Source organism: Medicago sativa, chromosome 6 (genome assembly GCF_051527215.1).
Source record: "Medicago sativa cultivar Bolivia chromosome 6, Bolivia_mono, whole genome shotgun sequence".
NCBI lineage: Eukaryota > Viridiplantae > Streptophyta > Magnoliopsida > Fabales > Fabaceae > Medicago > Medicago sativa.
In genome coordinates, this window is record NC_140754.1 from 16,094,635 (window position 1) to 16,121,074 (window position 26,440).

The 26,440-nt window shown below is 34.1% G+C and overlaps 2 protein-coding genes across 2 annotated transcripts; one reads left to right on the plus strand and one right to left on the minus strand.

The window, feature by feature from the left end:
- The first annotated feature begins 2,499 nt into the window (after positions 1–2,499).
- Positions 2,500–3,411, plus strand: LOC146913221 (uncharacterized). The gene is made up of 2 exons (XM_085716455.1): positions 2,500–3,324; positions 3,361–3,411. Exon 1 carries the CDS (start codon positions 2,765–2,767, stop codon positions 3,194–3,196), a length of 432 nt encoding a protein of 143 aa, XP_085572581.1. The 5' UTR covers positions 2,500–2,764; the 3' UTR covers positions 3,197–3,324; positions 3,361–3,411.
- A 1,166-nt stretch (positions 3,412–4,577) lies between these two features.
- Positions 4,578–8,003, minus strand: LOC146913222 (pectate lyase-like). Its single transcript, XM_085716457.1, has 3 exons — positions 7,845–8,003; positions 6,221–6,967; positions 4,578–5,459 (listed from the first exon to the last, which is right to left on the minus strand). Exons 1-3 carry the CDS (start codon positions 7,949–7,951, stop codon positions 5,099–5,101), a joined length of 1,215 nt encoding a protein of 404 aa, XP_085572583.1. The 5' UTR covers positions 7,952–8,003; the 3' UTR covers positions 4,578–5,098.
- Between the last annotated feature and the right edge of the window lie 18,437 nt (positions 8,004–26,440).

The following is a 26,440-nucleotide window of genomic DNA, read 5'->3' on the forward strand; positions in this document are numbered from 1 at the left end:
TGTACAACTTGTGTTTTGACCACTCAAGAATTAAGATGTTAGAGCATCCACATCCATGCCACTCTATATGAGTGGTATAAACGGGTCCAACATAATACTTTATATTACTTCACACTTTCTAATTATTTAAACCACTTAACTACATTTTCTAAATATCCATACAACTCTTCCAAAACTTAAAATGGGTCCCACTAATCTTACAATATACTCCAAAAGCAAGTTAATAAAATATTTCAAAAGCAAGTTTTCAAAAGATTGGCAAAAGCAAGTTAATAAAATATTGTTAAAGGTGTGAATGGAACCGGTTCCATACTTTGCTACGTATCCAACAAATACCACCTCCATCATGTTAATTATCGGTGTCCAAACTGACACACAGTGGCACACGTTGGAATGGACACGGCCGATGTTTATGCTCTTACATCCCATTAACTCTTTTTTTTGAAAGGACATCTCATTAACTCTTAAAAACTAATGTCTCATTTAATTTTTATATTTTTTTTATTTAATTTTTATATTTAAGTTCATTTGAAGAAAAAAAATGAATGAAATCCAAACACCAAACAAAGTATAAAAAAGAAGATAAATAAATAATAAAATAAAGATAATAAAAGGATGAAAAGGAAACTAGAACGTAAAAAACACAAAAATGAAAATACAGTTAGGGTGGGAGAAGTAGAGAGGAGGTTCACGTAGAAGATGAGAATGAAAATGGAAGCAATTTAGAGAGTGACCAAATGGTGCATGGAGAGGAAGGAGTAAACTCCCCTTTCTCTACATTGTTGCTTCTCCCTTTTATATCATCATTGTATTTTTGGTTACCTCACTCTCTTAGTCTCATTTGATTTGATTTTTTAAGTTTCAATTTATAGGCTCCAATGATAAATGGAGTTTTGTATTGTTGTATGCCTTGGCAAAAAAAAGTGGGATTGCATATATGGATGAGGGAAGGAGGGACACGATCTTTTGATTGCTTATATTCTTGGTGAAAGATATCTATGCATATTTGGTAGATAAAAATGAGTACAAGCAAGTGAAGACAGAGGGATGCTGTAGTGAGAGCTTAAAATGTGGAATAGAAAAAACAACTAGTAAAGAGAGCTTGAAATGATGTTGAAAATAGTGGGATCCGAAGGAGTATGTTGCCACCACAATAGATATAACAATCAAATTTTATCCCACTAAATAGGATCGGCCACAAACCACAATATTATTATTATTATTATTATTATTATTATTATTATTATTATTATTATTATTATTATTATTATTATTATTATTATTATTATTATTATTATTATTATTATTATTATTATCATCATCATCATTATTATTATTATTTGTATTATTTCTTGACTCAAGCAACTAGGTGGAAGGAATTAGTGAAAGAGTGGTAGAATGACAACAATGCTGCATATAAAACATGATAAAATTAATATTTTCATCACTTATTTTTCAATTTTTTTACTTAGTCAAATAAAATTGAAGTACTACAAACTTCAATATCCATCCTCAAACCTAACGTGGGTCATATATCATCAAATTCTCACATTGTTATTTTAACCCGACTTTGATATCATATTACTAAGTGCACTTGAATCTCGTTGTCAAAACCTAACTCATAAAATGGTGATAGCAAATCATATATTTGCTAATATGTATGAATGGAAAACGTTTAAACAATGTAACTAACCAAAGAGAAAGGGGTAAAATGCATGCTTAGGAAAACTATAACTACAAAGTAACTACATATATGCATATATTGCTTGCGATACAAAATTAACTATAGGACCTACATCTCTTGAGTTGAAACCAATATTGTTATTCCTCTCATATTGCATTAATAAAATTTCCATAAGAATTAAAAACAAAATATTTCTATATAACGACATATTTACATTAGGAAAAGCTAACTTATGTTTTTGGGATAAGTTAAGAAACCAAATGTAAAAGTTATTTCTTAGAAATTGTACATTTAATATCTTAAAAGTTTTAAAAATTATCTTTTCAATATAAAATTTATTTTTAAATTTTATTTTAAACTCTTTAACTTGTACTTTTAGAACACAAGTTAGTATAATCATTTCTCATTTAATCCCACGGAGATCTGAATGACATAATCTTGCTGCTACTTAATTAACAACATTTCATTCAACTTTTTTTAACGATGAATATTAGTAAATTAGTAATGATTATGTTAACTTTTAGACTTCATATATTATATCTCACCAACAAAGCAACCTATTTGTGGCTATACTTGTAAGATAAATTATTTTCCAGCATAATGTTAATCCAAAATTTAAGCTAAAGTCTTTTAAAACATGGGACTCATATCCTTAAATTAAATGTATAGATGGATTTAAACAAGAGTTAGTACTAATTAATTTTTTCAATATTAACTCCCTTAAGCTTCCTCTGAAAAATAACTCCCCTAAACTTAGTGCAAAAAGGTCCAACACCACCTCATCCCGTTTGACTCGCACCCAATTGAAACTAAAGGCCGACAAAATAAGGTCTAAAATTGAACTATTCACCATCCACCAACATCCTTCCACACAATCAAACCTAATTATGAAACCATTAATTTCTAAATCCAATATCCTCCTCACATTCCCCTAAATTATCTCACATACCTCAAATATTTTCTCATTATAAATAATCTTCCTATTACAATTCATTATTCATTCTTACAATAACTGCAGTTATTCTCCAATAGAGAACAACTGCAATTACTTTAAGAATCACAAAAATTTAAAATAAAATAATGGCTCGTCAACTCATTGTTCTTGCCATCGTTTTTGTAGCCATGACCGGTATGGTCATGGCTAAAGAAGTATCCCCATCAGCATCCCCTAAATCATCACCATCACCATCAGAAGCACCAGAAGCATCAGAAGAAGCACCGGCGTCTTCTCCAAAAGCTACCACTTCAGCACCAGCACCAGCACCTTCAACCGATGCTCCCATCTCTTCACCCGAGGCTTCACCCGCCTCTTCACCCGAGGCTGATGAAGAAGTTTCATCTCCACCAGCACCATCCCCAGCTGATGATCTCTTCGCTCCTGGACCCGCCCCTGCTGCTGATGACGTTGCTCCCGCTGCAGCCCCAACTGCTGCTGATGCGGCCGCTGCATCATCTCTTCGCTTCTCTGCTGCCGCTGCCACCGTTGTCGTTGCCGGCTTCTTTGCCTTTTAATTGAGCAAGCTATAACTATAACTGGTGTTGCTATTTTTGACAAGGTCTATTGAGACGTGTTTGCGTTGCAAATCGTTTGTTATAACACTGTGTGTTTTGTACATGCATGGTTCAATATTACTCATTAGGTTGAACCAAATATATAATGAGGAATTACTCATTATGTTGAACCAAATATATAATGAGGAAAAAGTTGCATTAGTTTGATATTTAAATTTTATAATCAAATCTCAGGCATTCAATTATCAACCAATTCCATATTGCATTAGTTATAACACTGTTTTGTACATGCATGGTTCAATATTATTCATTAGGTTGAGCCAATTTTCCTCAAAAAAAGGTTGAACCAATTATTTTCTTTTTTTTAAGAAATCAAAATGATATATTAAAACGAACAATGGACTATCTTCCCGACACAAGGTGTACTACAGAAGACATCCGAAAAATACAACAAATGTTCAACAAATATAAAACAAATTAACCAATCCCCGCACAAAGAAAAATACAGCAAAGGTTGAACCAATTATTTACTCAACGTCTAATGAAAATTTGCCACATGAATAATTTGTAAGTGAAGTAAAAATTAACTTATGGGCATACAACAAAACAGGAGAGGATTCTCTCCGGTGTAAAGTGTGCCCAATGAAATCAACACCACACAATTTTTTTTACATCAATTAGTTATGTATTGAAAAAGAAAACAATTAATGGTTTGGATTTTCACAGGACAGCTTCCAGTGATTTTTTCACAGGAGAGGATCTGTGCCCCAACAAAACCTTATAGGTTTATGAACTACGTACATGTGAGTAATTTACATTCTTGTTGGATAAATTAGTCACAATTCATCCAAGGAAAACTTAGGTCTACAAAAAATGAATTTGATCATGGGGTGCCTCAAAACCGACCTACAACCTTAATTCTTTGCACGATTGACAAATGAATTAACTTCAAATTTTTTAGTTTTCATTATTTCCTTAATTCTGATAGAGGCCCTAGTGTACACTATATGAATATCTCTTTCTGTTAGAATTCAAACATTAGTTTGTCACGTTATGTGAGTTTATCCTCTTACATTAGACCAACCCCATAATTAATTAACTTCAACATTTTGTAAGATCTTTATAAGAAGTATGCATGTTAAATAGTGACAAATGATTAACAAACTAAGACGAGCCTAGACCAAGACGGTCCAAATTTTTTCGATTATTTTACTATTAGAATCTACTTTCATTTTAACAGCCACGCATGCAAAGGCAGAAGGACATTTTTAGGTAGGTGGGTCAAACTATGATCATAGAATAGAATGGAAAAAAGTGAAGCTGCTCTAAATTATTAGCATAACCAATGGAAAAGATGTATATGATAGACAAGGCGTGCACATTGAAAAGTATACTAAGATAATTTTATAGACCAACACTAACTGCATCCATTTCCTTTCCATTGTACAAGCAACATGGCCAATATGATTACAATATATGAAAAGAAAAAGGCATAGGTTGTAATTAAACCCAAATGCAATAATTTAATGACCATACACAACTTGTAGTTGCAAGCTATATATAAATATGATACTACGAGGTGTCAACTCGGTATAAGAGTTTGACATTATAACCTCAAGGAACAAAGTTAAAGTTTCTTTAAAACCAGCTGTAAAATGGGCTATTGATGAAATAAATTAAGCATAAACACTAAGTCTTGTTCTTAATTACTTCATCAATTTTTGTTTCCCTTCGGATGTATTTAAATTTCTTAGCTAATAAAGTAAAAATAATCATTGACCACTATTTAAAAAGTTAAATTATTGACGAAAGACGAAAAAAATGAAACTGATCTCCAATTTTAATCGGAAATAAATTTCATATTTTTTGTCCCTCGTCATTTCAACTTTTTTTAGTAGCGAATTAGCAACGGTTGCCCTTCTTGCAAGTAAGCACACCAGAAGTAGTAGTGATGGAACCAACAAGAGAGGCTGGTCTTGCACTAAGACTTGAAGCTCTAGCATAGATTGAAGAAGATTCAGCACCAGTTTGTCTAAAGAATGCTCCATTCAAGAACAAATCACCCTCTGATCTCCAATTCCAGCTATTATATTCACTTTCTGATGCATCTTCATGCTTTGTTACTTCCTTGCTAAATCTATTATCTGGTGCAAGAAATCTGTTCCCTTGGCTGTTGATTGTAGGGTTAGCACTCCCACCAATTGCATACATCTCCCAATGTGTGTAATCATTGTTCACCACATGAAAATAGCCATGTCTACATCTGAAAACAATAATTATTTATGGTTATATATTTTCAAGCTTATATATATTCATGTGAGTGTTTGAACAAATAATAAGCAATAGATAACTCTAAAAAATTCACAACTAACCTTTATCCTACTTTTTGAATTTTTTAAGGTAGTTAGGTATGAGTATATATGCACATTTCTTTGAATTTGTTAGGTCTTTACTTTGTTTTTGGTTCAATGGAGCCTCATGATACTACTAAGAAATTAGGGTTGACATTAATATGAGATTTGCTATTATGAGAGATTTTGAAGGTTAGAAAATGACAATTTTCAATAATAAAATTTACATTTTTTTTTTATGTTTATGGGTTCCCACTTGTGGGGTTATCTACATAGAGATGGGACATAAAAGAAAATCTCTCTATAGTTGGGAGTATGGGGCATATCGATCGACATTTTGAGACGCCGTGATAGAAAATTCTCTCTCCTAAAGAAGTTGATCTTACACAAACGCAATCACAAATGAAATTATTTGGACACACACATAATAATAAAATAAATTAATAGATAAATAAATTAGTCACGTTATTCAACATCATTAAACCAGTTTCTCTTTTAAAAACAAAATATATGTGTGAGCATGCCCAATTTTTTTAATTTGGGTTAGTCCTAAGCAAATATTTCTACTCCCAAAAACACATTTTTGCTAACAATGCATGACTTTTTTTTTACCACTATGCTAAAAAAAATTAAAGGAAAAAAAGTGAAATTTTAGTGTCATATATATGCATACCTTGGCATTCTTTGGACAAGCCCTTCACCAAAATGATTAAAAGCAATAGTGACCTGCATGTCCTTGTCCGGTGTATAAGAATCACTATGTCCCAAAAGCATAACTTTGTCATGATGAGTCATATAGTTATTTGAAATAGTAATAGCATTAGATCCATGTATAACATCAATAAGACCATCACGACAATTAGACAAAGAACAATGATCGATCCAAATATGTTGTGAATTAAACACTGAAATTCCATCACCATCTGAAACGGTCCAAAATCCACTATGTTCTGGTGAGTCTCTAATATTTGTGTTTCCCGTTGGAACACAATCATGAACATGAATACCATGTATTATAACATTATTAACATAATGTATTGTAATACATCCACCATTTGCAATGTGAACACTAGCACCTCTTCCATCAATTGTCTTGTATGAATTTACCAAAAGCTCTTGTTTTAATTGAATTACCATATCTCTTTTGAATATGATCCATAATGGTTCATCTTGAATTGCACCATACCTTAATGTTCCTGGCTTAGGGTTTACTGCATCATCATCACCTGAATCAGTGACAATGTAGATTTTACCATTTTTACCACCAATTGCATCTTTTCCAAATCCAATTGCACAATCAGCTAGTCTTTGTCGGTTGTTCTCCCAATTTGGGTCACATCTCCAACAATCATCAATTGGATTGCCAGTTCCACATGATAAATAGCCCAAGTTTCTCCTAGACCTAGAGACATTGATGCTCCTACAAGAAGAGAAATTAAAATTAATTTAACTAATTAATTCAAATCTGACAATTATTATATTAAAATTTAGTTTGTTTTCAAAATATATATAATTAACTTGGCGTTGAAGTTGACATCATTAATTAATGTAACAACATATTGATATGTAAAGTAACTTTACAACAGTCGATGTACACAGTAATTAAACTCTTTGAAATTATTATATGACATAAGTATTTACATATAAATGTTTGAAGATAAAAACAAGAACTTGACCTTTTAAAAAAAAAACAAGAACTTGACTTTTTTTTTTTTAACAAGCCAAAGACTTTTTTCTTTATAAATGGGTTTATATGACAATGTGGTGAATTATCATCGGATGTCGGTGTAAAATGGTCTTACACCAACAATGCACTTCTATTAAATTCGTATTTAGAAGAGTTTACAAATATAACTCACAACATTTTTCATAAACCGATTCTAGTTTATTCTCAGCTGATATTGAGATTTTGTATTTTTTTATTTTGGTCAAGAGATATTGAGATATTTTGATTTTATAATCAAATGTAGAAATAAAACCTATATGAGCTTTGAGATTAATTGCTATGCATTGATAGTGTAATAAAAATTACACATGCACTCAAACAAATTACTCTATGATATCACTTTGGTATGTTAGATGCACAAAATATTTATTTTATCATATGTCACTAGATGCATGTGTAAACATGTTTTATGCTCACATTAGATACAATGTTTTTGGCCATTACATATGAATCAAACTTTTATGCAATAAACTTAATGAAATTGTTGATTGAAATACTCATGAAATGAATAATGTAGCTAGAGTGAGTACACATAACACAAAATAATTAAGAAATAAATAAATGTTATTACCTTTGTACATCTTGTACAACAAGTTCAGGGTCTTGAACTGAAGAGGATGAAACAAAATTTGGGATTAGAAGAGCAAAAAGAATGAGAAAGTATGAAAGAGAAGTCATTTTTTTAGGAAGAATAATTGAAGGTATGAGACTTAGAAAGATAGTTTGTGGTGAAGTTGGAAGGTGAATAAAGGAGTTTTATAGATAGAAAAAAGCCGAGAGTGATGGCGTGATTAATATTACATCAATTATGTGGGGTCCATTAATTTTTATCGTAATTTATGGATTTGATAAAGTGGTTTGTTGCATGATAGTGTTAGTTAGTTTCATGGGAATATATAGTTTGAAACTGTCATATTAGCAACTGAAATGAATTCAACAAATTAACTATTCAATCCCCAAAGTCAAATTGGTTGACCTCTGCATGGATGTGCATGGCCCACCAAATGTTAATTGTTTTGAAGGACACTAAATGTTAACTATTTTTTTTTTGTACAAACTACATGTTAATTGTCCCGTGAGCTTAACTCAGTTGATAAAGAGAATGTATAATATATGCAAGGTTCGGGATTCAAATCCCGAACACCACAAAAAAAAAACCCTAAATGTTAATTATATTTCTCATACTCGTCCGTCTCCATAAAATCATAAGACACATTTTTAGGCATGTTAAAAAAATATATATATTTGCGTGAACATAACGCGGTTAGTATGAACATCGCACTATATATATATATATATATATATATATATATATATATATATATATATATATATATATATATATATATATATATAAGTCCCCACTTATTTACCTAAATTTCTAGTGTAGACTAAAGAGAATGTATATCCTCATTGTTACTAACAATGAAAATATTACTTCTTTCATTCCAAATTATATGTCGTTTTAGAAGAAAAAAAAAATTGCTCTAAATTATATGTTTCTTTACAATACCAATGAAATATTAATGTTACTTTACCTCTTATATCCTTAACTATTTATTATTATCTCTTCTTTCAATTCTTTAATTTATCTTTCCGATACCATTTATTAAGGATGATTTTGTAAAACAACTCATAATATATCTTTCTCATACAACATTAATTACATTGTTTAATAAGTGTGAAATAGCCAAAACATCATAACGGAACGGAAGAAGTAGATATGTATTGACATTGGAAATCTAATAGAGCTATTCATTTTTATTTTACTTTTTTTGACTAAAGAGAGTTATTAATAAAGGCATGTTATTAATAAAGGCATTAATGTATCTTAATATTAAATGGATTGGTCAAATTGTTTAGGCTTATGACTTTTGAGTGTTCTTCTTTCATGGTTTTAGGTTTGAATCCTCTTAGTGTCTATTTATGTGAGTTATCCATACTAGGTTGACACTAATCAAAAACATTTGTTTGTCTTCCACTATTTACGTTATATCTATAACATATAAAATGAAAGACGAGTGAATGATTTTGATTGGTGTCAGTTCAGTACACGTAGCTCTACTCACCTTTTGCTCATGGTAAATAAGAATTTGCCTAAAAGAGAAATGTTAAGAACATTTTATTTTTAAGACTCTTTCTAACACTCACTCTTTTATTATGTGAAACATATGTGAGTCTTACCATTTTAATTGGAATCCATTTCCAAAGTGTGAAACTAATATAAATTTCACCCGATAAGAGAGTATCAAAGAAAATGTTAGAAAAAAAATGTCAATAACACTCCTCTAGTCTAAAAAGAATTCAATAAAAAAATTAAACATAATTGCTGAAAACTTAATAAATTATTACAAAATTACCACTAAAATGAGCGTAAAGTGATAAACAAATATATCTCATACCTTATCACTTTAATAATATTAAAATTTCAACAAAAAATATATAAATAAATGATCCGGTTAACAAGTGTCGTATGAGCATTGCTTAGTGAATCTATAAAAATAATTGTATTAGAAAAACAAATCAAAATCTCTCTCCGACCTCAAGTATAAGCAAACCTACATACATATTCGGTTATTAAACATGCAACTAAACATATGCTAACAATATAATTAAAATATTAACGGAGTTGGATTTAGCGGAATATGATAAACTTTACAACGCAACAAACCAAAAGTCCAAAACTTAAATCTTGATTAAGATTTATCCACACTTAGCGTCAAAAACGTCTCAAATAAGTGGAGGGAAATAAAACTAAACTATTATCATTTTGAGTTTGTGGGATCAGCTTATCACACAGTAGCCTAGGCCAAATCAAATTGTAAATATTGTAATAAATTTTTTATTTTTATAAGTCGACACATATTATTTCCTTAACTATTCTCTTACTTTGAAATCTCATTCATCATGTTCACAAAAAAAAAAAAAAAAAAACGCATAAAAGTACATAAAAAAAAAATTCATAGTGTGAAAATTTTCTTGGTCAGTCATTGCATTGACATTGATAAGGTGATTAAACTGCTAAAGTGCACATTATTCTTATGTTTCCTTCTCCGGTTTTTCTTTTCCTGAAATTGTGCCATGTTCTATTACAGTGTGATCCACATGCAAAAAACATGATTAATAGCAAACTAAGTTTGGGATAGTGTAAAAAGATTTTCAGGTATTACGGTTTGTAAGTGTGCTAATCTGACTTTTAAGGTGGCATTTTGCCTAATTCTGGTTTGAATTATACTTATTACTGTTATTGATGGATATTTTTTGTTGCACTTTCTACTATTACATATTTTCTTATTGAGTTTGTTGCTTGGACTTAAGCCTAAAGTGGACAAGAATAGTTAACTTTGGTCTTAGAGTCGTATGATTTATGTGTAGCATTGAACATTTTTATCTATTCAATGTGAGACTCTTAATATTGTCACTCATTTAGAATCGATTTTTACAACGATTTTCACTGTATCTCTATTGACTCGGTGGTAGCTTATAGACTCTAAACACTATCATAACCTATCAGATTCAATCCACATGATAGATCATCAGTTGTATCTTGTTTTTACATACACGAACATTGGTATCGATCTTGAGTTACGTTAAAACTTTCAAACGACCGAGCTCCATCTTCAATCAATTCGTCGTTAAGGTGAAAAAAGAAAAAAAACGCACATAATTTACAATGTTCTAGATTGGATGACGACTTTAACCCACAATAAGCACAACATGTTGGAGGCCGCTTGAGAACTTCAAGAGGAAAATATGGACAATGGTTGAGAAACGAAGAGCAACAAAAAGGCTATAACAGGAGGAACAAAAGTATCAAATTCATTTTTGCCTAAATAATGTATTTTTACCTTAGTCATTTCTAAGTATTCTTGGAGCTCCTCCTAAACAACTCCATAGCTCACTATTTGTATCTAGTGTTTACACATGTGAACAAGTTGAATTTGACGAATTGATTTACTTAACTAATATTTTCTTAAGAAATTTAATTAATATTTTAAACTCTTCAATTCAACCCTACTTTTTCCCCTCCTTTTATGAAAAAAAAATTCTGCTAGATATTGAACCAGGTACCACATGCTTCCAATTCACAACTCTTGCCACAAGGGCACTAACGTTATTCATAACATGTGATTGCTTCAATGTTATGTATTCAACACAAATCTTGGGTCTTATTTCTTTCAATCTCACAATCCCTAAATCATTTCTCATCATTATGCAATTGAACCTAATAACCATAACTCCGTCCTTTTAGGTGGGTTTAATTGATTTTATGAAAAAACGGTTTGCGAGGAATTGAATTAGGTAGCACATGAAAAGTTCATTATTTTAAAGTCACTAACGCCATTGTAATTTTTTTTTTTTATATCAGTTCCCTAGTTCCTTTTCATTATTATTTTTTCTTTCAATTATCACATTACAACTCCTTTTCATTATTTTTTTTTCTTTCGATTACCACATAGCAATTTCTTTTCCTTTTCATTTTTATAGGACCAATTTTTTGGTGCAGACTTTTGAATATATTTTCTCTTTTGATTTATATTTTTTATTGCAGTCCATATTTTATTTTTATTGCTTTTTGAGGTAGTTTGATAACATAATACTAAATATAACTATAAAAGTAATAATGTAGTCAATTTCATAGTTATATATGAAGCTCTACAAAATCCGTGCAGAAGGTTTTTTTTTTCAATATCCATCCACTTCCAATCAATTTAACTTTCAATTCATTTAGTTTTCTAATTTCAACGCACAAGAATTTTAGTAGATATTATTTTTTTCTACCAAAAATGACTTAATTTTACAAAGGGCATATGATATTAACACACAGTGATCTCAATTATCTCATTCATGCATATATCCAATTATCTCACTAACAAAATATTTTATAGATCATAATGTGCCTCTAATTTGCAAGTAGAAACTGAAATTTGAAGAGATAGATGGATGAGAAACAAACCAATTAAATAAAAAAAATTATCCTCAAATTCTAACACTATAAGAACAAATATTTGGAGATGTGTAGAAATGGAAAATAAAAGATGTAGAGTGGGAGAAAGACAAATGATCAAGAAATAGAATGGAGAAGAATGATGAGAAAGAGGGGGGGGGGGGGGGGGGGGGGGGATAAATCAGAGAGAGAAACTGAATCATGATAAAGTGATATGTGGAAGAGAGGGAGACGGAACTGAGATGTCAAGGAAGAATTTTCAATTGGAATCAAGGTTGCAAGGACAATCACTTAAACATGTCGGAGTATATCTTCCAACACCAATATTCTCATAAGTCAATTATATTTGCAATTTCAAGAGCGAACTCAAGAAAATGTTTGAATATATTGATAACCAATGAAGATGGTGAAGATGATACCATTACATCAAATATGGTTTACAAAAAGTTTTTAGAAATGTGTAATAATTTGTATCTGCTTTTAGATTTTAAATGTTTTTTGTTGTTTTTGTTTCTCACCGACTATAAGTTCAATATGACCACCAACATTAATATTTTCATGAATAATGAATCACGACATAGTATTAGGTATTATATCAGATCCAACCAGTACGTCGCACGAGTGTAGGTCTAGTTTAAAATAATATCTGTCTCGATAAACATAACTTAGTTAGTATAAACATTGCATTATATATAGAGTGGTTGGACTACGAACCCCGAATTCACTACTTATTAACCTTAATTAAGTGGTGAAATTTTGGTCTTGACAATTTTTTTCTTTTAAAAATGGGAGATTAGTCACTTTAGTCCCTGAAGAGGAAAGGAGTCGTCACTTTAGTCCCTGAATGCAGATAAATTGCAAAATAGTTCATGAATGTAGACTCTGTTAGTCAATTTAGTCCTTGAATGCAGACTCCGTTAGTCAATTCAGTCCCTGAATGTAAACTCCGTTAGTCACTTTAGTCCCTGAAATTGACCAACAGAGTCTACATTCAGGGACTGTTTTGCAATTTCTCTACATTCAGGGACTAAAGTGACTACTCCTTTCCCATTCAGGGATTAAAGTGACTAATTCCCCTTTAAAATAACATCTATTTTAATTTTTTTTTTTTTTGCAAATGTGACGGAAAGAAGAAATAATACTCTCCTTTTTTGGCATAAAGAAAGAATATTCTTTTGCTAGAACTAGAATTGAAAATCTTCAATTAGTGGCAGTACTTGCGGTACATTTAAACAACCATTACTTTATCCTTTATGTGCTTAGGTGAGCAACAATATTACCTTTATCTTTAGGCCAATAGAACAACCGATGCCTTATCAAATTTCTAATTATTGTGACATTTTTTCTCAACTCCTACTTTATTATGATGGCTGTTGTTGACATTTTCACCTATATGTTTCACTCATTCAGAAAGAGCATCTTAGTTATAACTAAGTTCTAAGTACATGCGTACTTGTTCATTCTCTATGATGAGTTTCCTTTCATAATTATTTAAATTCGAGATTATGCTAACAAGTATTCTTGACACTTGATAAGAAACTTATAAGTGGAATGTTTATATTGAAAGATCCATTTTTAAAACTTTTAAGAAATTGATTATATAAGTTCCAATGCATTATTACTATGTTTTCTTTAGGCACTTGTTACGATTTTGCTTTATTTAATTATCTTCTCTCCCGGATAAGAAGCAAATGTTGATTATGAGCCAAGTCGAATATTAACCTAGTACAATTTGTTTTGGAGGACCAAAGTACAAATGTACATTCCAAACTAATATGAGAGGATTGTTGCTCTTTAGCCCCTTGTGTTGCTCAAAATAGACATAATACACTGTTAGAAGATATCTTCTGAATTATGATAAAATTTGGGGCTTCATAGCAACACGGAAGGCCTAAAAAGCAATTATCATATCATAGTTTCCTCAATCCCTCCATATTTCTTAAAAATTGATTTGGTCTAGAAGTACGGTTAAGAATGTATGACTATTACTTTTCCCATCCTATGCTATTCTAACGTGCCCTATTTTTCTTTCTCAAAATACCTTTGGTTTGGATTATATAATCCGAACTAATTCTGGATTATATAATCCGAAAAATTCCGACCATGTTGTAACCTGAAGCACCCTGAAGGATCTTGATGCTAAAGTCCATAGGATAGGTTCAGATTTTATAATCCGGAAATATTTTAGCAAGTTTGGATTATATAATCCGAAACGTGTTAAACACCCTATTAAAGTCAACAATTGGAGGGAAAAAAGGTCAATTCGGATTATATAATCTGAAACGTGCAAAAAACATTTCGGATTATATAATCCGAAGTGTATCAGCACAGAAGCAAGCAATGTCTGTTCTGGCTGACACATGTATTTGGCGCTTTAAATTGGTTCTAAACGATATTAAAATGCATAGATCAGATGTTTAAACATAAAATTCAATCCAAAACATAAATTAACAACATAACATAAATTTCAAACATTAGATTAAAAATACAGATTATCCAAAGGTTACAAACCAATTGTCCAAACATAACATTAAAATGAAAATAAAAATTATCTGTACTTGCGGTAAGTACAATAATAAAATCTAGGGTTTAGACTGTTTATGAGATGTCTTGAGAGTGATCCCAAGAGTGGTATTTATAGCTCTTCGTGGGCTTGTTTCAGCGTGACTTAAACCCCAAGCAAGTTGGGCTTTTGGTCTTTTAACCCACTTCTAGATGCTTCTAGAAGCTGGCTAAGGCGGCACCTCTAGAAAGGCACGCCTAGGCCTCAAGAGCCCTTATGGAAGGCACCTAAGTCTTTCTAGAGGGGCTTTTAGGCTCTTAGGAATATATTGACGGTCCATTATCCAATGGTTACAACACCATAACATAAAATCAGCTCTTTCCTTGCCACCCTGAACATCACACCGACGATGGTAAACTCGTCCTCCATGAACCTCTCTCAAGACTTTTTCCAAACGATCCCATTCAGGAGACCCTCACGCAATCACACCACTGGACATCACAACATAGACATGGTATCTGATACGGCCCTACCTTCCGGCCATATCCAAGTACCTCTGCTCTCCATCCTCCTCAGTAGCAATATCATCAAGGGCCTCCTACTCTGGTGGCCTCAGAACCTGAACCTCCTGGTCTGGAAGAATCATGCGTGGATGAGAGATTAGTTAAAACCATATGATGTATCCCAGTTCTGCCTCCACACCCTGAATAGCAGGTTAACCTAACTCCGGAGCTCTCAACACATGATCAAGATGGTGCGCATAACGACAGCTGATGTGACCTAAGGTCATTTGAACAGGTGCACTGTCATGTGGATGTATGGGGGCAGTCTGTATGTATCCAAACTGGCGAAGCATCCAACTGCTCCAAAAGACGCTCTTTGAAAATCCTCCTCAAGTAGCTAAATCGAGTATGTCCACTGTTAGTGTCAGTTACCTCCTTCAATGTGTCTCCCAGATCAGCCCGTAAATGCTGAATCATCATTTACATAGCCTCGCCCCTTGTCATACTCTCATGGGACAAAAGTGTACCATCAACGGGGAGATGCAACAAACATGACACATCATCAAGTGTCACTGTCAACTCCCTAAATGGAAGATGGAAGCTCGATGACTTCTCGTGCCACCTCTCTGCAAATGCAGAACACATCCCGTGGTTAATCTGGCTGTAGCTGGTATCCTGCAACCATTAAATACCGGTGGCTCTCAGTCCATCACGCCACCACCGTGCTTTCATGATAATATTGTTTTGCTTATCATGTATCGGGTTTATCTTCTTCACGTTGTCTACACGTTTAAAATTCCCCCGCCACTGCAAAAATTAAAAACAAAATATTAATCAAATATAATAAGGGCAAAAAACTAATCAATATAATACATTAAATTAACAAACTAATATATAATAGGTGCACTACTAACCAAAATTAATCAAATATAAATTACAAAATATTATCCAACATAATAAGTGCACAATTAACCAAAATTAATCAAATATATGTTACACATGATTAATCAAATATATATTATCCTACCTTACCATTAGCCACCATCCTAGCCACATGAACATGGTACCTCGTCAGCAGAGTAGTTGTCGTGTGGGCAACCAGGATAGTCATCAAGCTACTCTGGCTCGGGCTCCAGCACTTCCGTTGTTGCTGCTGCTACTGCTCATCATCATCATCATCATCACCACCTCCTCCTCAACCTCAACATCATCATCCATCTGATGCTCCATCTCCATATCCATATGCATCTGAGGCTGAGGCTCATACTCTGGCTCAGGCTGAGGCTCGTCATCAGCACAATCACAACTTGCCCTGCCACCCCCACGCCTGGGAACTCTACCCTCCACCACCAACCTCTTCTGACACTCTCTCCTAACATAAGCATGCATAGCTACTCCATCATTCCTTGACCGCTCAACAGGATCCATATATGTAACATGCAAAACAGGGTAACACACAATAAACAGAAAATACACAAAACAAGGTCAAAAGATTGCTACTTAAACAATTCGGATTTTAAAACCCAAACTGCAACAATCCAGTTCGAATTTTTAAATCTGATGTAGTTTTTCTACATGTCATATAACTATGTACACGTGAGTATATATAGGATCGTTTCCACAGGGAGTTACGTTAATCATAAGCATTTTCACAATATTTCACATTAAGGGTTTGGATATAATTTGTTTGTTTGTAACACTATATTCACAAATGACATAAACGTAAAAACGAGAGGGTATCGAACTATTTCGCTTGCGGTATAAGATAACGAGCAAGCATAACAGCAGCAATCTCTCGATCGATTAACAAACTCTAGCTTTATAACCAATATTATTACAATCATTTCTACAACATCCTTCGTGTCCAAAGCGACATCGTTATTTCCAGGTTAGCGTTTAAACATTCGTGTCCAAATTCCTTAAACGATAACAAAGTCGATCGGATAACTTAATCGACCGTGTCCAGCCTGATTAAGTATCCGAAAGCATTAAAATCTTGATTAAAAGTAATTATCAAAGGTTTACAAACTTGTCAAGAGTGATATAACATAAGATAGATTGTTATTCTAGTTCTAGATTCAAGAGTTTGTGTCCAAATCATCTTGAATCTCTTTGAAAGCATTAAAAGCAAGAATAACAACAATATTGAATCATTAAGCTAGAACCATATATATATATTAAAAGATCAAAAGATTACATAATAGCTTGATTGTTACCTCAATACTACAAAGAAGATGATAGTTACACATAGACATGTAAACTAATGCAAGGAATGAAGGAAAGATGAAGATTCCATGCCAAGATCCTTGATGTCTCAATGAATCTAGGGTTGAATCTACTCCTTAATCACTTGCTTTGTGTTTCTCTCTTTGAAATAGCTCTAACCTCTCTCTAGAAATGTATAAAATGTTTCAATGGAATAGTGAATGACCTAAAAGAGAGGTAAGAATGCTATTTAAATGGCATGTGTTTTTGTACCTACGCCAATAGCGCAAGATACGCTAATAGCGTGGTATGTCGGCCTATAATCTGGCCAATGGGCTTGTGCCACGTTGGCCTTGCCCTGCTTCTACGCTACAGCTACGCTAATAGCGTGGTCCTCTGGAGCTTCTACGCTTATAGCGTATCCCACGCTAATAGCGTGTTTCTTCATGACCAGCTACGCTTCAGGTGCGCCAATGGCGTAGCTCTCGGGAGCTTGTACGCTAATAGCTCAGTATACGCTAATAACGTATTCTTCAGGAGTGATCCAAATCCACGCCCCAGGTGCGCCAATGGCGTACCTCTCTGGACTTGGGCATTTCCTCATCACGCTAATAGCGTAGGACACGCTAATGGCGTATGAAATTGAATTTTGACGTTTCTTGCTCCTTGCTTGTATTTTCCTGCACAAAAAGGGTGGAATAAGGCTCAAAAGCATAAATGACATATTTACACAATAATTGGAGTTTTCCATAGAGAATTTTGCAAAACAAGTCACTAAAATGCCTAAACTCCTATATGAAATATATCACTTTTAAACACTTATCAAACTCTCCCCAACTTGGCTTTTTTTTGTCCTCAAACAAATTAATTGAAAAGGAAACTAACAAGGCTTTGGACAAGGTTTTCAACATGGTGTCAAACAATTCAAAACAAAAATAAACAAATGGTGATTCAAATATGATCGCGAGGATAAGCATGAATTCCTCCGCTACTCTAGATTCAAACTAAGAATGCGAAAAATGTCCTAAGCACAAACTATACATCATAAACTTCAAAACATAAACATATCTATCTATGAACCACACCTAACACACTTCTTTAAAAGTAAATACAATGATATGATAACAATAAGTGAGGTAATGAACACACATCCAACAATCATGCTAACATCCTATTTAAGTTAGGTGTCCATCCAAATATCGTCTCAAAAAGCATAAAAGCATGGATCAAAAGGTCTTGCAAGGGTTATAACTTGGCCGGGCTACAAAAGAAATGTCATATGTGGGGCAATTGATCAGAAAGCCTATCAAAGAGGAACATTTTTTTGTATCACAGCTTGAAATCCATATACTTCCCTACCAAAATTTACAACCTTTGGTGATTAACAATCAAACTTATAACCTTGACAACTTATTCTATTTTTGATTTTTCTCTATCTTTTTCTTTTCTTTTCTTTTCTTTTTCAAATGTACAATTTTTTTCTTTGATTCAATGTTGTCAGGTTATTTTACAACTTCACTAGAAACTTGACATATAATGCCTCCTTTTTCTCCCCAACTTGAATACAACAAAACTCTAATTGAATGTTCCCATATCCTAAGGCAATGGACAAAGTACAAAAAGGTTAAGGGTTCAACAAAATTAAAAAAAAAATATCAAAGTCCTTTCAGAGACAAGCATGAACTGGATTTATGAAAAATTTCAGACAAATTCACTAAGCATTGTGCTTATGAATATTGACAGTTCATGTTTGAGGACTTGATTCATTAGGCTTAGATTGGGGTATCAGATACTCGCTCTTCTCACAGGTAGGCTTTATGTGGTCAAGTAGGTTACTCTCAATTCAAAAAGTGCCTTGATCCTTTCCATGCTTTCAAGCAATTCAAAATAATTATCAGATTTAACATAACTAAAACAAGTTAGACGGTGATTATCGGTCTCCAGCATATATACAACAGATTGAAGCTACCTCACATTTATGTTAAGTACTAAGTGGTTCAAAGATATTTATGTTTATGAAAAGACTTAAATGATATATATTTTGTGCAAAGTACAAGTTTCAAATTCTTATTAAAAACCTAGAATAACAGGAAACCAATACCTTGGCCTTACGCTTTCTCACAAGTAATATCATTATCACTCACCTGCTTTTGCTCAAACATGGCTCCATGGAGCACTTTAAAATTTATTGTTCATGAGCAATTTTCTTTTGAGAGACACAAGCAAGATGTAAACAAAAATTTCATCCAAAGCATAAGTTAAAAACCAAAAAGCTAAGTTATTGAACCAAATATAAAGTAACAAAGTAACAAATCAAGCACTAAAAACCACAGTGCTTGAAGAGTACAAAATACAACAAAATAAACAAATGTTCCAACATGAAATAAAAAACATAGAGTTTGAAAGCAAAAAGAAAAACATCACTAAAAACCCATGATCACATCACTGATCATCATCAACATCACCCATGTCAAGATCCTCATGCAAATCTTCACCATCAACTCCATCATCATCAGGAGTAGCCTCATCATCCACAACATCTTCCACCCCCACATAAGGTCCTGGCCTGCCCTCAGGCCAATGAACAAAGCTCTGATACTGGTCAGGAGACATAACCGGGTGTTGGAACAAAATGTGTTTAACAATAAACCTTAAAGAGTTTTGATGATAACAAGGTATTAAAAATTGTAAATTGGATTAGCTAATATTTGTTCAAGTGTACAGGACCATAATTATAAAGTTACATCATCATTGGTTCTGAATGAGCAAATAAAGAGCTATGGAAACAACAAAAATTTGAAGCTTGGACGCTCCTGAAGGCAACTTGCTCCTGAAGAAAAAGCGCTCCTGAAGTCAAGCTGCTCCTGAAGAAATAGCGCTCCTGAAGAATAGTGCTCCTGAAGACAAGAGGTCCAGAAGTCACATCATCAGAAGCTGCATCATCAGAAGCTGCAGAAGTCATCTCATCAGAAGCTGCATCATCAGAAGCTGCATCATCAGAAGCTGCCTCATCAGAAGCCATTTCACCAGAAGCTGAATATCAACTGGATTTGCAAAGAATCAAGAATTGAAGAATCATCAATGCAAAAGCTGTCTATTGGATTCGAAAACACAACCAAAGGATTAGTGGAGCTTGCAACGGTCATTTCAAAGGTATTTGAAGGTGTGTGTTTGCAATTTGGACGAAAGCGTTGACATTGTACTTTGTACGAATTGTACAACCACGTTCTCCACTACTCTGTTTTGTGTCTGCACTTCAAGACAAGAAAACAGCTCCAGAATACGGTCTCGCCTGCATAGATGTTCCTTTGGATAAGGAATGGATTTCAAATTTGTTCTTCATAGGACAGCAACCAAATCAGGCAAAAGATCATTGGTGAAAGATCAAGCTTCAACAACGACTCTTTGGTGTGCTGGCAATTTCACAACGTCTCTTTCACACCTCTATATAAAGGAGTGAAGACCTAGAGAATTGGTAATGCAAGAACGCTGAACAAAAGACTCACAAGATTTTCACAAGTACCAAACCTCTGCTGAAATTGTTCTGCATTCACTTAGAATTTCTGTGTCTCAAAGTCATATCTTAGAAATTCTTAAGTCCATTGAGTCTGTATCTGATTTGTATTGTGAGCACCTCTGATTGTATATCAAGTGTTCAACCTTAAACAATTTTCTGTGTAATTTTGTTTAGTTAGGAAGTCTCTTGCAGTTGTGCTTGAGCAGGAAGTCTCTTGATTGTGTTCTTGAGCAAAGGAAGTCTCTTGCTTGTGTGCTTGAGCATTGGAAGTCTCTTGCTTGTGTGCTTGAGCATTTGTAATCAGATATTACTCATAGTGAAATCTCCTTGGAAGTGCAAGGGGGACTGGACTACTTCCGGATTGTGGAAGGAACCAGTATAATTGCTTTGTGTCGTTCTTCTTCTCTCTCTCTGTTTTATTCCGCTGCATTTAGATTCTGATCATCACTTCAGAAGCTGTCTCACTCAGCTTCTGATCAGTGTATTCAGTTATTTAGAGAAACGAAGAATTTTTAAAAACACAATTCAACCCCCCTTCTTGTGTTTTTCTCACCTTCAATTGGTATCTAGAGCCTTGGTCTGTTGTGTATCACTTAACCGTGCAACAGTCAAAGATCTGAGAAAAACATGACTACTCCTCCTCCTGATGGTGATACTAGCTATAAAAATGTCTCACATGATTATAGTGATAGTAAGAAAACCAGTGTTGGAAAAGTTCCAAAGTTCAATGGAGATGCTGAAGAGTTCTCTTGGTGGAAGACCAATTTTTACAGTTACATCATGAGCCTAGATGAAGAATTGTGGGATATTCTGGAAGACGGCGTTGGTGGTTTAGTCCTTGATGAAGAAGGAGCTGCTGTGGATAGAAAGAAACATACTCCAGAACTGAGGAAACTTTACAAGAAGCATCATATTATCAGAGGAGCTCTTGTCACTGCCATACCCAAAGCAGAATACATGAAGATGAGTGACAAATCCACTGCTAAAGCTATGTTTGCTTCTCTCTGTTCAAATTATGAAGGGAGCAAGAAGGTCAAAGAAGCAAAGGCTCTCCTGCTTGTACATCAGTATGAGTTATTCAAAATGAAGGATGATGAAACTATTGAGGAGATGTACTCAAGGTTTCAAACCTTAGTTTCTGGTCTACAGATTCTAAAGAAGAGCTATGTTGCTTCTGATCATGTAAGCAAGATTCTCAGAAGCTTACCTGCCAGATGGAGACCGAAGGTGACTGCCATTGAGGAAGCTAAAGATTTAAACACTTTAAGTGTCGAAGATCTTGTTAGTTCTCTCAAAGTTCATGAGTTAAGTCTTAATGAACATGAGTCTACTAAGAAGAGTAAATCAATAGCTCTTCCATCCAAAGGCAAGTCATCAAAAGCTCTCAAAGTGGTTGAATCTGAAGAGGAAGAACAGTCAAGTTCAGATTCTGAACCAGATGCTGCAGAAATGGCCATGCTCTCAAACAGACTTCAATATCTGGCCAAGAAGAACAGAAAGTTTCTCTCCAGAAGGGGTAACTCCAGAAGCTCAAGGAAAGAAGATCAGAAGGGATGCTTCAACTGTAAGAAGCCAGGTCACTTCATTGCTGAATGCCCTGATCTTCAAAGAGAAAAGTCAAAGGACAAGTCAAAGAGGTCTACATTCAAACCAAGCAAATTCAAGAAGCAGATTAAGCAGAGTTTAATGGCAACCTGGGATGATTTGGGTAGTGAATCTGGATCTGATAAAGAGGAAGCTGATGAAGATGCAAAGGTAGCTGTTGGGTTGGTAGCAACAGCAACTTCAGAAGCTGGATCAGATTCAGACTCAGAAGATGAAAATGAGGTATATTCCAAAATTCCCAGAGATGAACTTGTTGAGTCACTTAAAGAACTTCTTACACATTTTGAAGTAAGAACCAATGAGTTGAAAGATTTAAAAGAAAAATATGCTGATTTGGTACAACAGCAAAAATCAACTCTATTGGATCTGAAAGCTTCTGAACAGGGACTTAGGGGCTTTGACTTCATGTGTAAAACATATGAAGACCAGCTCAGGTTCTTATGTCAGAAGCTACAAGAAAAGTGTAATGAAAAACCTTTAAGTAATCATGAAATTGCTCTTGAAGACTTCATTATATCTGGCATTGACAGAAGCAGAGTGGCTTCTATGATTTATAGCATTTACAAGAACAATGGCAGAGGAATTGGCTTTCCAGAAGTGAAACTAGAGAAAACCAATCTAAAGTCTTGTTGTGAATGCATCAAGGAAGGACTGAAAACATTCTTTGTACCAGAAGGGGCTGAGTTGGAAACTGTTGTTCAATCAGAACCTGAAGCTTCTAGTTCTAAGGCTAAGATTACTTCAAAGCCAAAGAACTCTAAGTCAAAGGCTATGATCAAATCTGATTCCAAAACTTCAAAGGTTAGGATCCTGAAAAGATCAGAACCTATTCCTCAGAGTCTGGTGAAACCAAAATCTGGGGTTCTGAAGTCTAAGTTTCAGAAGAAGACAGTTACTGCTTCTGAAGTACCAAAACCTAAGGTGATGGCTAATCAAAAGCAACCCAACTCACAGCACAAGGTACAAGAAGTGAAGAGTAAAGCCTTAAGTACTAACCTTCCAGGACCCATAGAACAATGGGTACCTAAATCTAAAAATGTCAATAATGCAGGTATGTCTAAGAGCAGTGCCAAAGCAAAGATCATGGTACCTAGACAGCGGTTGCTCAAGACACATGACAGGAGACAAGTCCATGTTCCTCAGCCTAACAATGAAAGAGGGAGGAAATGTGAAATTTGGAGGCAACCAGTCAGGCAGGATCATAGGTACAGGAACTATTGGTAATTCCTCTACCTCAATTAATAATGTATGGTTGGTAGATGGTCTTGAACATAACCTTTTGAGCATAAGTCAATTCTGTGATAATGGTTATGATGTGCTTTTTGAAAAACCCAACTGTACAGTAATCAACAAGAAAGACAAATCCATTGTGTTCAAGGGAAAGAGAGTTGACAATGTCTATAAAATCAATTTTTCTGAACTGGCTGATCAGAAGGTGATTTGCCTACTATCAGTGAATGATAAGAAATGGATGTGGCACAGAAGGTTGGGACATGCTAACTGGAGGTTAATCTCTAAGCTTAGTAAGTTACAACTTGTGAAAGGGCTACCAGACATTGACTATCATTCAGATGCACTTTGTGGTGCATGTCAGAGAGGGAAAATTGTGAAATCATCTTTTAAAACCAAAGACATTGTCTCAACCTCAAGACCTTTAGAATTACTCCATATTGATTTATTTGGACCAGTGAGTACTGCATCCTTATATGGAAGTAGATATGGATTAGTCATTGTTGATGATTACAGCAGATGGACTTGGGTGAAATTCATAAAGAGTAAAGATGTTGCGTGTGATGTATTCAGTAACTTCTGCACTCAAATTCAATCTGAAAAAGAATCAAAAATTTTGAAAGTCAGAAGTGATCATGGTGGAGAATTTGAAAATGAGCCATTTGAAGCTTTTTGTGAAAAACATGGAATTTTCCATGAATTCTCTTCTCCTAGAACACCACAACAAAATGGAGTTGTAGAGAGAAAGAATAGAACTTTACAAGAAATGGCCAGAACCATGATTCATGAAAACAATTTACCAAAACATTTTTGGGCAGAAGCAGTGAATACAGCATGCTATGTTCAAAACAGGATCTATATTAGACCTATTTTGGAGAAAACAGCATATGAACTCTTTAAAGGAAGAAAACCCAGTATCTCTTACTTTCATCAATTTGGATGTACTTGTTACATTCTGAACAACAAGCTCTACCTAAAGAAATTTGATGCCAAGGCCCAAAGAGGAATCTTTTTAGGTTACTCTGAAAGGTCAAAGGCATACAGAGTGTATAATTCAGAAACACTATGTGTTGAAGAATCTATGCACGTTAAATTTGATGACAAGGAGCTTGAAGATAAAACTTCAAAGCAGGGTGAAAGTTTTGCAGAGATACAGGTTCCTGAAGCTACTCCAGAACCTGATCAGATAGCTGAGTCTGAAGATAGTCCAGAAGCTGAACCCACATCAGAAGCGCAAGATGAAACTGCTTCTGATGAAGCACAAGATGGCTCACATCAAGAAGATCCTCCCAGAAACACATTCAAACACAAGTCTTCACATCCTGAGGAGCTAATCATTGGAAACAAAGATAGTCCAAGAAGAACAAGATCACATTTCAGACAAGAAGAGTCAATGATTGGACTAATCTCAATGATTGAACCTACAACAGTTGATGAAGCACTTTCAGATGATGGATGGATCCTAGCTATGCAAGAAGAGTTGAATCAATTTCAAAGAAATGATGTGTGGGATCTGGTACCCAAACCTCAGCACAAGAACATTATTGGAACAAAATGGGTATTCAGAAACAAGCTGAATGAGCAAGGTGAAGTAACAAGAAACAAAGCCAGACTTGTTGCACAAGGGTATAGTCAACAAGAAGGCATTGATTACACTGAAACGTTTGCTCCAGTTGCAAGATTGGAAGCAATCAGGTTACTTCTTTCCTATGCAGTTAATCATGGCATAATATTATATCAGATGGATGTCAAGAGTGCATTTCTCAATGGTGTCATAGAAGAAGAAGTGTATGTTAAGCAACCTCCTGGATTTGAGGATATTAAATATCCTGACCATGTTTTTAAATTGAAGAAATCACTATATGGCTTGAAACAAGCTCCCAGAGCTTGGTATGATAGACTAAGTAATTTCTTAATCAAAAATGATTTTAAGAGAGGACAGGTTGACACTACACTCTTCAGAAGGACCCTTGGGAAAGATATTCTTGTTGTGCAAATATATGTTGATGATATAATATTTGGTTCTACTAATGCATCTCTTTGCAAGGAATTTTCTGAGTTAATGCAGGATGAATTTGAAATGAGCATGATGGGAGAGCTGAAGTTCTTCCTTGGCATTCAAATCAATCAATGCAAAGATGGAGTCTATGTTCATCAATCAAAGTACACAAAGGAGCTTCTGAAGAAGTTCAAACTTGAAGATTGTAAAGTGATGAACACTCCAATGCATCCTACGTGCAACCTGAGCAAAGAAGATGAAGGAGCTAAAGTAGATCAGAAGCTGTATAGAGGTATGATTGGTTCTTTGTTATACCTCACTGCATCTAGGCCAGATATTTTATTCAGTGTATGCTTGTGTGCAAGATTCCAATCAGATCCTAGAGAATCTCATATGACTGCTGTCAAGAGAATCTTCAGGTATTTGAAGGGAACAACTAATCTTGGACTCCTTTATAGGAAATCCTTAGATTATAAGCTAATTGGATTCTGTGATGCTGATTATGCTGGTGATAGGATTGAAAGAAAATCAACCAGTGGCAATTGTCAATTTCTGGGTGATAATCTTATATCCTGGGCTAGCAAAAGACAAACAACTATTGCTATGTCTACAGCAGAAGCAGAATACATTTCAGCTGCAAGTTGTTGTACACAACTA

What these genes read in the sequence shown, in the direction of transcription:
- LOC146913221 (XM_085716455.1), top strand. Translation starts at nt 2,765, where the DNA reads ATGGCTCGTCAACTCATTGTTCTTGCCATCGTTTTTGTAGCCATGACC.
- LOC146913222 (XM_085716457.1), bottom strand. Translation starts at nt 7,951, where the DNA reads ATGACTTCTCTTTCATACTTTCTCATTCTTTTTGCTCTTCTAATCCCA. An exon ending in GTTGTACAAGATGTACAAAG is followed by an intron (nt 6,968 to 7,844) that starts GTAATAACATTT and finishes CTCTTCTTGTAG; the next exon opens with GAGCATCAATGTCTCTAGGT. An exon ending in CTTGTCCAAAGAATGCCAAG is followed by an intron (nt 5,460 to 6,220) that starts GTATGCATATAT and finishes TATTGTTTTCAG; the next exon opens with ATGTAGACATGGCTATTTTC.